At 39.3% G+C, this 12,950-nt stretch overlaps 1 protein-coding gene across 18 annotated transcripts in view; it reads left to right on the top strand.

Moving 5' to 3' along the window:
* Nucleotides 1-12,950, top strand: part of tns1b (tensin 1b) — a 198,023-nt gene that overhangs the window by 140,062 nt on the left and 45,011 nt on the right. For all 18 annotated transcript variants that reach the window (XM_087829953.1, XM_087829956.1, XM_087829969.1 and 15 more), the window contains 5 exons: nt 5,691-5,862; nt 8,984-9,034; nt 9,122-9,244; nt 11,108-11,172; nt 12,329-12,412. In XM_087829953.1, the coding sequence (XP_087686079.1) occupies nt 5,691-5,862; nt 8,984-9,034; nt 9,122-9,244; nt 11,108-11,172; nt 12,329-12,412 (495 nt within the window). The remainder of the gene's footprint in view (nt 1-5,690; nt 5,863-8,983; nt 9,035-9,121; nt 9,245-11,107; nt 11,173-12,328; nt 12,413-12,950) is intronic.

Below are 12,950 nucleotides of genomic sequence, written 5' to 3' on the forward strand. Positions count from 1 at the left end.
TTCCTCTCCTCTTCCCTGCCGTTTCCTCCCTTCTCTCCACTTTTCCCATAAAAGGCTTCATTTGGATTATCGGGCTGCGTTTGTTTAATTATTTTAGAAAACGATCTCCCCTGCTTCCAGCAAAAGTGCAGATTTATAATGAGGGGGGGTGAAACAAATATCAGGCTCAGCTCTGTGCGTTCTCTGCATCCTGCTTGATAATGTGAGGAATCTGAAAATGAAAAGTTTAGATGTAACGTGATATTGGCCGATTTTTACCAGGGGACACTGTAAAAGCAACATGCCCCGCTGTTGAACTGGACCGCTCGCTGTGTTGTTGGACATAAAGATATCTGGTGTCAGCCTCGGTCCTCAGGGAGTCACACATGTTGTCAGTTGTGTAATTAATGTGTCAGACTTGATGGCACAACACAACTGTGTGCTGTGCGAAGCTTGAATGACAGTTTGGCTCCCTCGCAGCAATTCACCTACACGATATAAGGTAATAAAAACAGTTCAACATCTGGAACATCAGCATGTTTAACAGCTCATGCAGAGAACGCGTGGGTTCATTTACTGAGAGGATTACACCTGATTTCCATCCATATAAAGGAAAACATTTTTAAGTGCCTAACATCAGAATCATTGACAGTTGTCTGATGTAATCCTCCCGCTAAATTAACTAATCCAGTCAAACTCTGGGTTCAGACAGGTTTGGTACATTCCTGTGATCACACTTTTTATTTGCGTGGAGGTTTGTGTTGCTATGCCGTCCTCTAAGCCTACAAATAAAAGTGTTTGGGTAATACTACCTACCTACTTAGTTTAAATAACTAGGTAGTGTAGACAACATGTTTAGTATTTTTTATCAAAGCTAAAGAAAACCACAATTCTCACTTGTGGTAAACATAACATATCATAACACATCTACAGTGACAGGTTAATTTGACAGCTGTGGTCATGCAACATTGCAGATATTATTACATAGGTTCTCTGATTCTGAAATGTGGTGCACAGATCTTTCAACTGAAGACTTTTAGACATGCTACTTGCAAAAAAGAAGCTTTTTTCTTTTGCTCTCATTCGAAGCAAATGTTCAAACTACCGAACTTTAAGATAGTTTGTCTTGATCCATGCTGAATCACCCCAGTAAGGATAAATCCGGTAAATCACAAAGCTGATTCTGTTCATCTGGACGTAGCGTTTTGAGTGGGAGAAACGTATCATCACTCCAAGTCAATTCTTCAGAGACGAAGACGCTACATCCAGATGGACTGAATCAACTTTTTTGGGATTTACGATGGTTTATCGGTATAGGTATACAAATGTAACCATTTTCAGGTGTATTTTTGTCTTCATCACCTTCTAGGGAAGCACTGACATATTTAACTGGTAAAAAAGATATTTATTACTTTTATCTGTTTACTGTTTGGTGCTGGAAATGGAAATATACAATAAGTCTCTGCTGGAAAACCAAAACAAGCTAAAATGGGCTTAAATCCCTGGGAGCTTGGCGGTCTTATATTACAATTTGTCATTGTGAAATATTCCTTCTGCGTCACATTTATATAATATTTAACATATAGAGGTGAAAAGCATCTGTAACTAATGCAGAGGAAAAAATGAATAGCGCATGGTGTTAAGTTGTTTGCTTAAGAAACTCAAAATATTAATAATAGAAAAGGTCAAATCAGTCTAAGTAGCGAGTTTAACTTGGACGAGCCAAGTGACCTTTTGGGTCATGAGAAAATATGTGATAATATGCTTATACCCATCAGGAAGTATGACAAGTATGATTATACGCTGAAGTCAAGTAGGGTGCTCTGTATTTTGAATGGAAATCCTGCTTGTTGACTTTTATTGCAGATATCTTGGGGGATTTTTTTTTTAACAGTTAAATGTCTAAGGTTTCTGGATTTAGGGAAAAAAGGTTCAGTGTTTGTCTGAATTGACAAACGAGATCACTGCAGCACTGAAATAGAGCATGCAGAGATAATGCGTCATTTGTCAAATGCGGTATGCAGAAAAGGAGCAATCGCTTAATCTCTTCAGCTGATGAGAAGCAGGTTGGCACTCAGCCGGTCAACACATGCTGGTGAATCTGGAATGGGACCAAACCACAGGTCTACACTCGGAGGTGAGAGGCATACACAAGGAGATGCAAGAGAGTGAAAAGGAAATGGTGGGAAAGAGGAGATGCAGGTTTAAAGAAATATTTTCAAAAACTTGATAAGACTTCTGTCTCAGCACAGTAGAGACATGTGCGACATATCAATTTCTTTTATCTGAAGTGATGAATAATTTCCAGTAAGCATGTTTTGAGTGGCTCCAGATGTACAGAAAAGAGCAGGTTACAGTATTTGAACAGTAAAGCTGGAGCGATCCCCTCTCCCAGACATATGAGCAATTTCCTCAGGGGCTACTCACAGCTGACAAATGTGGGAAATATGCTGCAGTCTGGCTCCAGACACCTCTCGTGCAACCTCTTCAACTCACTCCCCACCTTCACTTCACCCACTTCACTTCTTTATGGCCTCTTTATGGTTGATATTTTCCTCAAAGGCAAAAGTCGGAAAGAGGTTTGATCAGTTGAGGTCTGTTTATTGCTAGTGAGACGGTGAGTCGCAGAGGACGCCTGTACGGCTCTACATCTCAGCCTGCAAAATGACTTCAGCCCCTATAACGAAACCAAATCCAGACATCTGCAAGGAAATTAGAAAAAAATCCAACTTGTGTATATTCACAGCAATATTGTATAAATCTTGCATGTGGTGATCCTTCTAATAAAAACCCACAAAACCTGATCAACAATCTTTTTGGTAAATATTTGGCAATACAACAGAATATATCTTTGAATATATATTGTGGGTGGCTGTAGCTCAGGAGGTAGAGCAGGTCACCTACTGATCGGAAGGTTGGAGGTTCGATCCCAGGCTCCTCCAGTCTGCATGCCAAGTATCCTTGGGCAAGATACTAACCCCAAGTTGCTCTCCGATGCGTCCATCGGAGTATGAATGTGTGTGAGTGTAGTTAGAAAGCACTCAGTATAGAGATAGTGCTTGTGAGAATGGGTGTGACTGGGTGAATGTGGCGTGTTGTATAGAGCGCTTTGAGTACTCCGGGAGAGTAGAAAAGCGCTATATAAGAATCAGTCCATTTACCATATCAATTAACAAATTTCAGATCAACTCTGATTGCAATGTGTTGGCGATCTGTTTAATAATTAGACGGCACTTAATTGCAAACCTTTGCAAATTTGTGTGAGAGTGAATACAGTCAGTCTGTGATTGTTTGCAGACAGATTGCCTCCCACCGTGCAACCTGTGCAATCACATCACAAATGAAAGTGGTCCCCTAGAGCAGCGGTCCCCAACCCCCGTGCCTCTGACCGGTACCGGGCCGCAAGAGTTGAGGCTCAGGTGTGAAATGTGTGGTTTTCAGGGTTTTTATCGGTTTTCAGCGTTATTTTGTTATCGTTTTTATCGTTTACTCGGTTTTCCTGGGTCTTTTCACATGTGTTATGAATAAATCTTCTTTTTTTTTGGTACCGGTACTAGTTTTATTTTGTTGTATTTATCCGCGACACATTAAAGGCCGGTCCGTGAAAATATTGTAAAGGTTGGGAACTGCTGCCCTAGAGTTAAGGGGTGTGGCATATTGTTGGTCACTGCAAGTACTGAGTGCAAAGTCACCAGACAACTGTGTTTTTCTCCCATCCACACTTCTTCTTCTTCAGTTTTTTTTTCTGTTAAGGTGTTTTCTTGTATACGTCCTTTTTATGTGTCAGTTTTAGATTTATGACATCTGACTGCTAACTTTTATCTGCATGTCATTCATGGACTCCTCTAGGGACTGCAGATGAATATCTGGTACAGTACATTGTTCCTGTGTTTCTAATTAGGTGGATCTTTTTTTTAAATTTCCAAGAGAGATTTCAGTAATTATGTGCAAATGGTAGGAGAAACGCACACACACACACACACACACACACAGAACTAAACTAAACATTGCTCGTTGCAACAGCTCTTTGGCACGTAAACAGGGCTACAAGAGTTATATGTAAAAGTGAGTTTGACAGAAAAATGTCACAAATCAATAAAGACAAGAAAATTTTTCAAGTACGTCTTCAGAGCAATATCAGTGAGAAATGTAAAAGTAACAATGAAATATATTTTACACTCTAAAGACTATAAACACACTGTGGGCAGCACATTTGGGGACAAGCCCAAGCACCAGACGACCATTGGTACCATACAGTATCATACTATCCCAAAATTATTTAGTAAACATTTTAAAAACAGATGCAGCAGAAACAAAGTGCTGTACACAAGAATAATTACAAGGATGCTGTTTCTGGGGTAAATCTGATCAGTCCTGACCTTTAAAAAGAAGGATTTGTAAAGTAAAAGTCATCTTTTAGCAAACATTTAAAAGAGGGATAAAAAAAAGACTAAATGTGATTCAAAAGTGAGTAAACCATCCACTAATTAATGCAAATGACATTTAATTTGGTTGAGAGCCACTTCAGCCATGCAGATAACTTATTTTTTAAGCATAAAAGCAAGTTGATGCCACGTTTTAAGGACCTTTCTTTCATGTAAGCACGACTCATTGAGGGCTGCATGTTGGTCTTAAATGGACTTTTCTCCAATATTTAGCTGTAAAAGCACATCTTTTTCTGCTAATCTCCTCAGATTACTGAAAAAATTGCTTTTTTGCTCCTTCGCTTTTTAACCAAATCTTAGCGTTGTTTAGACATCTGGAAAAGTCAAAGAGCAACACCTGCTCTCATTTTCTCAAGAGCCTGAGAGTAAATTACGGATCAATCAGGGAATTCTGACATCCCTTTCATCTGGGCCTCCTTAATCTCTTCCTTTTAGATCTAATCTGACCAAATGAGGGGGAAAAAAGACTCAGCAGAACAAGAACCAAAACACTTTTGCTCATCACTGATCATCAGTTTGCATGGTCCACATATCCCGCAGCCCCCTGGTGTGTTCATCGGATGCGTCACCTTCTCCTCGCTCGCTTTTCTTTGCAGACAAAGTCTAAGAACATGACTTGTGTTTAATGCAGCAGGGAGAGCATGAACCCCGCTGAGATTTAGTGATGTCATTGTGGATTTGGGATTTATATGGTGTATTGCCTTCTCCATATTAGGATATTTGTTCCATGTTGACTTGAAGAAAGAATGTTGTGTTCTAGTAATTCTGAAATGTTGTTTGCAACACTGCGGACATTCAGTTTACAGATGACGTATGAAGCCACATCATTTTTTTTGTTGCCTTTGGCTCCAAATATGTGACTCTGAAGATGTGAAGTTAAAGTACTAACTTGAAATTACATCAGAAGAAGACGTGTCTTGTGACATTTCTCTGTAAGAAATGACTGTGTCCATAATAATGTTATTGCCTAAAACAAACTGGGACTGCTACCATCTTTAGTAAAGCAGCCCTCTCTGCCCATATAACATGAACTGGACAGATGTGTATCCAGTATCTGTATAAATTAAACACAAACTGCTACCTAATTAAAATTGACCAGCTTCCATCCTTTTGGCAGTCTTCGGTTAAAGCCATTCAGCTGCAGTGTATAAATCACATGTGCTGCATTACTTCGGGGTATTAAAGCTATCTTTTGCAGTCCGGTGACCTGCATTGGTTTTTCTATCAGCTGATACTCAGAATTACTTCTTGGGTTTTTTTCTGCAGGAGTGCGAGTCTGCTGCAGGCCCTGGAGGAGAGCTACGAGCTGGACCTGATCTACATCACAGAGCGGATCATCTCTGTCTCCTTCCCCAGCAATGTGGAGGAGCAGAGCTACGCTGCCAACCTGAGGGAGGTGGCCTCCATGCTGCGATCAAAACACGGGAACAACTACCTGGTAGGGTTTCAGAAAAACCGAATAGTTATAAAAAGTCATTATCAGCTCATTTAGCTAAGGTGTAACCACAAATTCACCTAACTGAGTGGTTATATAGCATCTGCATCTGTATACTTTATATTACATGTGATACCTGCCTCACCCTTCATTGTTTAAAGCATCGCTCCTGTTGGTTTTTGTTGGGCCGAAAAGTGGCTGCCTGCCTTTAACCCTTTAAAACCGGTCGGAGCGGGCACGCTCTGTTTTGCGTAACTATTTTTAAATCCCGGTAGCTCTGCAATCACGTGAGCTAGCGCAATAATTTCTTTTGCATATGAAGCCGGAGGAGTTGTACTTACATCTTATGCCATCAGCTTGTCCTCGGTCACAGTTTCCTTCCACATATAGCTTTGCAAAAACTGCATAAAAAGCACTTGCAGCAACAAAAACATAATATTCCAGAAACACGGTTTGCCGATCCGATCAGCTGTTTGTAACACTTCCTACATTGGATTAGACGTCAGCGCGAACTATCGCATGTCCGCCATGACCTGCCCGAAACCGGAAGTGACGTCATTTCGCGGAAATGTAGTTTTTTATCGTCCGGGCCTCAATGAGCCTATACTGGTGTTTTTAAAAGTTATGTTTGACTTTATGACTTTCTGTGTCGTTTCTGGGATGCTTAGGACTCATATTGCACTGCTGGAAATAGTTTATTTTGATGCACATGCTGCTTTTTTGCAAATTTGCACTATAATATTTATTTTCGTTTTTCCTGCAGTGTATAAAAATTGGTGTATTTCAAAAATAAAACTATGAAGACACTCAAAATAAATTTCCTGTGGTGGGAAACTATTTTGTGCAACTTTTTTGTATTTACAGTTTTGAGGGATAAGCCTCTTAAATTTCTCTAACTAGAAATATATGTTAAAAAAACAAAAACGATTTTCAATTTTTTTGTAGTTTATTGCACTTTTTTGCAATTTATGTAATTACTATGCACTTAATTCATACATATTATTAAAATCTAGGCTGTAATGGTTGTATTGATGTATAGCAACTTGAAATGCTCCCAAAAATGGCTCCACAGCATGTAAAAATATAATATAAGCTCTGGCGGACTTGGTTCTATGGTAGGTCTTAAAGGGTTAAACTGTTGTAAATGGTTTGTTGTCCTATTATCTGCCAAACAGATCTTAATTATATCTCTCATAAAAGTTATTTTGAGCCAGAAAGAACATTCCTGTCAGAAGTTAGAGGCAGTTCTTGGCAAAAAGTCTCATTGAGGTTAAAAAAATGTATTTTTCAAACAGGATCTGGCCAAGAGGGCAGCAAAAATTACAATAAATAAATAAATAAATAACATAAGAGTATAAAGATATTTTAGGTGGCTGAAAAAGTCCTGGATTGATTATATTGGCGGCAGAATAACACATAAAGATAGTATCATACACAAAACCCCCCATGAAAAAGATGTTATTTCTTCAGTTACTGGTAAATCCTTTTTACAAAGTTCTAATTACCAATATAAAGCAAAGATATTAGACATAGAAAACACCCAAAACTGTGACTTCCTGTATCTGTTAGCAGTGTAGGATATAACCCATGCTGGGCAGCGGGGACACACCCTCAGTCAATGTGTGCATTTAATCTTTTGCTAAACTTAAACAACTCCAACTTGACACTGCTGTTATCTATTAAGAGTCAATCATATCTTTAAAGTAAGTCTTTCTTACTGCATTTGCAAATCCAAACACACATGGGTGAAAGGGAGGAAATGGATACACTTTTAGTCACCAAAACTAGCACAACCAGCCAGTTAATAGAGAAGTTTCCCAGCAAGGGCAACACTTAGTTCATTGACAGCTAACTACATTATTGAGTTACAGGTTGAGTTACAATAAACTCTGTTCAGGACTGACTCATTCATGATGTGTTGGCTAATTTAACACCACCGCCAGATACTAAAAATGGCTTCGTTCGAGTTTGGGTGATGTTAAAAGCACATGATTTTTATTCACTGAACCACGATGACCCTGCTAAATGTAGTCGTCTTTTCTCTGGAGTTTAGTGAAGCATGACTTTGGAATCAAAAACATTAAAGCACAAAGCTAACATTATGTTGCACTATAACATATAGAAGTAGCTAGCTCTGTCCTGTTTGACAACAATTAGTTTAATCCCATATTTCCTACATGGTAGTATTGTTAATATGATTTATTTGATGCTTTCTTATTTAGCTTGAAATGTTTTAAAGTCAGCCAGAAATGGAGTTTTCTACCAATTTCTCTCTCTACTTTGTTAGTTATCTATCATAGCTAATAAAACCGGTCAATGAGAGTTGTCATTTCTACTGCAAATGATGAGACAGCTTTTGTCTGAAGTTTTAAATCCCAAATCCCTAAACACTTTAATCCTTGTTACTCGACTATGTGCATGTAGCATGCCTCAAAAGTCTGCAAAATTCTTCATGAAGCAAGCCTTGACATTTGGTTGCCATCTTGGTCCCGCCACTTGACAATATTTTGATAGAAGCCCGAAAATAAAATGGGAAGAGAGCCATAGCATTAATTTCAGTGGTCTTTTGAATTGAATTAATAAGGTGCCACCATTGCAACAAGTCAGCTTATGAAGTTTTTTCTTTCTGCTAAATATTTTTTAATCTGTTTTAAACTTTATTATTGCCAAGTGGAAGCGTTTAGGAATCAGCAACTCACACACAAGGTGCATAATGCCTAAAAGCTGCCAACTGCCAATAACTACAGAGCTCCAAACCTCCTCTAGGATGAAAATCAGCACAGAAGCTGTGCACCAGGAGCTTCATGGCACAGGTTCCCATGGCCCTGTAGCTGTAATGTGTGGTGTATCATTCCGTCTGGCTCATCCCACAAACACACTGAACAAATATGATTCTAACTCAGATTATAGGCAAATAAAAACATGTGTACCCTTACCTTTACTATGATAACCAAAGACTGAGGTGATAATGAGTACATCTCATATCACGAACCCCCATGTTTGGTTCAGTTGCTTACTGGCTTGGCTGTACGAATTCTCTAATATTTTCGTATTCAGGATTCCCAGAGTGCCCTGCCTCTCTCCTTTAATATCTTGTGTAATATTTATTTGTACTTTTCTTTAGCTCTTCAACCTCAGTGAGAAGCGCTACGACATCAGCCAACTCAATCCAAAGGTACAGCTGCCTGCTTAACATCTCCTCTCTTTGTCTTTGTTACCGTATGACCACTGAACAGCAACCTTTCTTCTCCTCCTCTCTCAGGTTCTGGACTTTGGCTGGCCCGACCACCACGCTCCAGCCTTGGACAAAATCTGCAGCATCTGTAAGGCCATGGACACGTGGCTGAGTGCGGACAGCCACAATGTTGTGGTTATACACAATAAGGTAAGAGTGAAAAACGAGAAGATGCTGTAAAAACAGTCAATCTCTGCAGGCAGTAGAGGGTGCTCTCAGGCTTTTCACGACCCCTGCTTACCTCAGAGGCTGCAGCTGTTTGTGCATGTGTGCGTCTAATGATCTGAGTGAAACACTGACACTGAGTGTGTCTCTTTGTGTGCTTGTTGGGGCTGGATGATGGTTAGGAAAACACAAATTAAGGCTGTAAAGCATGCCAGTCATCATGGCTACTTAGGTTTATTTACCCCTTTTACCCTTAACAATACCATAAAAACTAAAGTGACCGATATTTTCCTGTTGTTGCCTAAACTTACTTGGATCACATTATGCGCTTGTGGGAAGCCTCAGTGTGCTGACACACACCATAAAGAGTATATCCAATACAGCTACTAGGCTGCCGTCCCGAATGTAATACCTAATCATTTTCACGTTAACCCCGCTCTGTTCCTGATTGTGTTTTGCAACATAGGAATTAACCATGGGATCCTAAAACATTCCCACAGGGAGGCTACTAACAAGTCGGCTGCTGTAGCAACCGCTGTTGTTTTTTTGGTTTTTTCCTGCCAGTTGAGTAACGACAGTTTGGTCACTAAGGAAGCTGACCGTGCTGGTTTCCACAAATCATTTCCACTGGGCTCCACGCTGTTAAAGCTGCCGAGATATTTATAATGTGGAACTCACTCATTCGCCACCACGAGCTTTATTTTAAAGGCGGATAGATGGGCTAAAATGAACGCCGTCTCTGTTGACATAGTGTCACGTGCCTGGACACATATACGTGCTCAAATATGCAGACATTTTTTACAACCAGACGTGGGCCACTTCACCAGTTTTACACAAAACGGTCCGTTTACTGGTCATGCGGAGGGCTCAGCTTGTGAAAATAGTTGCATAATGTTTTCTGTGGCTCTGGAGAGTCCCAATGTTCTCGGTTGGGGCCTGGAGACTTATCCAAGGAATCTACCATGACAGAAAAAAAAATTTGCCGTTTTTGAATCTCTGCATTCCTGACAGCATTTTTCTTTTAAAGAAGGCCATAGTTTAATGAATTTGTATAAGTCAAACATAATATGATAGATTATTTTAAATACAGTGTCATTTGGAGCCTGATTCCAAATAAGAACTTTCTATTGGAAAATTTTGACATTTAATATGCATAAAGTTGATGTGTTCTGAGGTTACGAATACCTGCATAAAGCAACTTTTAACATTCTGTATCAACTTTTCAATTAGCCTACATCAAACATAATTGTCTGATTGCAACAGTGCATATATCATACTTTGTATGTGCACACCTTCAGCTTTAATTCAAGGTGTCTAACAAAAGTATTGCACAAGTATTTAGGTATTTCAGACATCTTAACACACAGTCACACCCAAATTTCCAAAACTACAACAGATTTTCTTTCTTCAAGTACTTCTGGACCTCAGTGTAAGTGGAGCACCCTGTGGTGGAACTGAACTGCAAATAAGGACATGCCCTTCTTGAAATTTAACAAAAATAAAATTACTTTTAAAAAAGAGAACAACCCTATCTAACGTGATACTAAATAATGTTGCAGTTCCTGTAAAAATAAGGGCCATCTGGTCCTTATTGTGTAAATTTGATGGCTATCATTAACCTGGGAATGATATCTGTACCTCTTTGCTTCTTTTGAACTTTGAATTATTTTTATGTCTTTTGTTATATTCTACATGACTAAAATAACCATTAAACATATTTGGACATTACACAGTTAGTGCCTGAAATACCTAGAGAAGAAATCCATAACAATATTGTTTTCTGCATGCTTGACCATCATGAGATGAAGATAAAATTAGCTTACTTGTGCTTGACTGATGTCTTTTCAGGGCAATCGAGGCAGAACAGGAGTGGTGGTGGCAGCTTACATGCATTACAGCAACATATCTGCCAGGTAGGTCTCTGATCCCAGCTGCAGCTGGAGCTAAAGTCACATGTCCCGGCCACTTAAAAAGTGGGGCGAAAGTCAGAAAGAGAAGGCGTGAAGATGAAATCTGGCATTTTTGGAAAACAAGGGGGAGGGGGGGTTACATGAGGACAGGCTTAAGAGGAAAAACTTGTTAAGCCTGCATTGTTCACAGGTTTGAAGCCCACATCTGAAGTACAGTTAAAGATGTGATGAGGCAGTGGGAGGGGGGTTAGAACATGAGACTGAAGACCACCAGTTTAATTCTGGTAAATCAAAAGAACAGGTCCTGATGTCATGATTATAAAAGTGAGCTAAAGTGAGTTAAGTTCTAAGAGACATCGCATCATGCGACTCAGATTATAAGTGAGCTGCTTTTCGTTTTCTGTGTTGGCTTTGTTTCTTAGATAGGACCACTAACAGAATGACCTCCTGGTAAAGAAACAACCAGACGAGCACAAATCAACGTTGTTTTTAAAATGACACCGATTGTTCATAAAAAAAACCCAAAAACGTCGTACTTTCCTGCACAGCTGTCAGGTTCCTTTGTTATTGCATTATCCTGCAGGCTAAGGTAAAGGAGCTTCAAACAGAAAACAACTGTGAAATTGTGATGTGCCAGATGTGCAGGGAAAAGTTGATTTATGGTCAAAGCTTTTGATTGACTCTTTGCATTGAGGTTAAGTAGAACAGCTGTCATTAGTTTCTTGTGGGACGTATAGCATAGTACACTGTCATTAAAACATTTTTCTTGTTTTTTCCTTCATTCTTTTATTTGTTGTCTTACTTATTCTAAGGTATCCACATTTCCAACAGCTGCACATTGTTCTGATCTCTAACAAATCATGAATAGACCTACTGTGGTTACTTCGGCTTTTCTCTCCTCTAGTTATCAAGCTAATACTCTACAGGGGTCATTTTGATCTTCTCCATTTTTTTTTACTCATGTCTGTTTTTGTTATTTTCAACTTTCTAATTTTTGCAACCTTACGGCTGCCTTTTTTTCTTGAGAGCTTTTTATATCAAAGGAATTCCCAGTTAAATAAAGGGGAAAAAAAAACATTTTTAAAAAAACATTCCAGAAATACTGAAATGGAAATGGACTAGAAAATGTTCTCTAACAAAACTTTATTTTGAAATGCAGTGCCGACCAGGCTCTGGACAGATTTGCCATGAAACGCTTCTATGAAGACAAAGTGCTTCCTGTGGGTCAGCCATCTCAGAAAAGGTCAGTCTTCCCTCCAATGTTGTTTCAAGTTTGACCCCTGAGTGAACTCTCTCGCTTGTGTCACTTCACTACATTTTTAAAGCCGCATTAATTGATTTTAATGGCCTCCGGGGGGCAGTAGAAGTAACCACAAACAAAGTGGGAACTTTCAAGAATCGTTTGCACACGTAGACGTTCAGCAGTCAACGTTAAGATTCATTTTCATTTGGAGTCGCATTTCTGCCCTGTTATGAATTTTGGTCAGTCTTATTTAAAGAAAGGCTTTTTAGCTGCTATATGTGGTGGATTCATAGTTGTGTTCGTTGGTTGGCAGATAACCAAAATCAAAGATTCATAATTGGCTGAACATGCAGAGTTGGGTGGCAGTTGTCTTTGGATCTGTCTTAGTAAATATAGTTTGTGATTAGTGCCACTTTAAATCATTTGGTGCATGAAGTTTTTTGGCTCCTTTGACATGACTGACAAGCTAAAGGTCAAAGTGAAAGCTTGTGTCTTGGATTACATGTTCATCCTTTAGTGGTCAAACACTGGGCATCAC

The sequence above is a fragment of the Neolamprologus brichardi genome, chromosome 16 (assembly GCF_056152115.1).
Source record: "Neolamprologus brichardi isolate AB-2024 chromosome 16, ASM5615211v1, whole genome shotgun sequence".
In the NCBI taxonomy this organism is placed as follows: Eukaryota; Metazoa; Chordata; class Actinopteri; order Cichliformes; family Cichlidae; genus Neolamprologus; species Neolamprologus brichardi.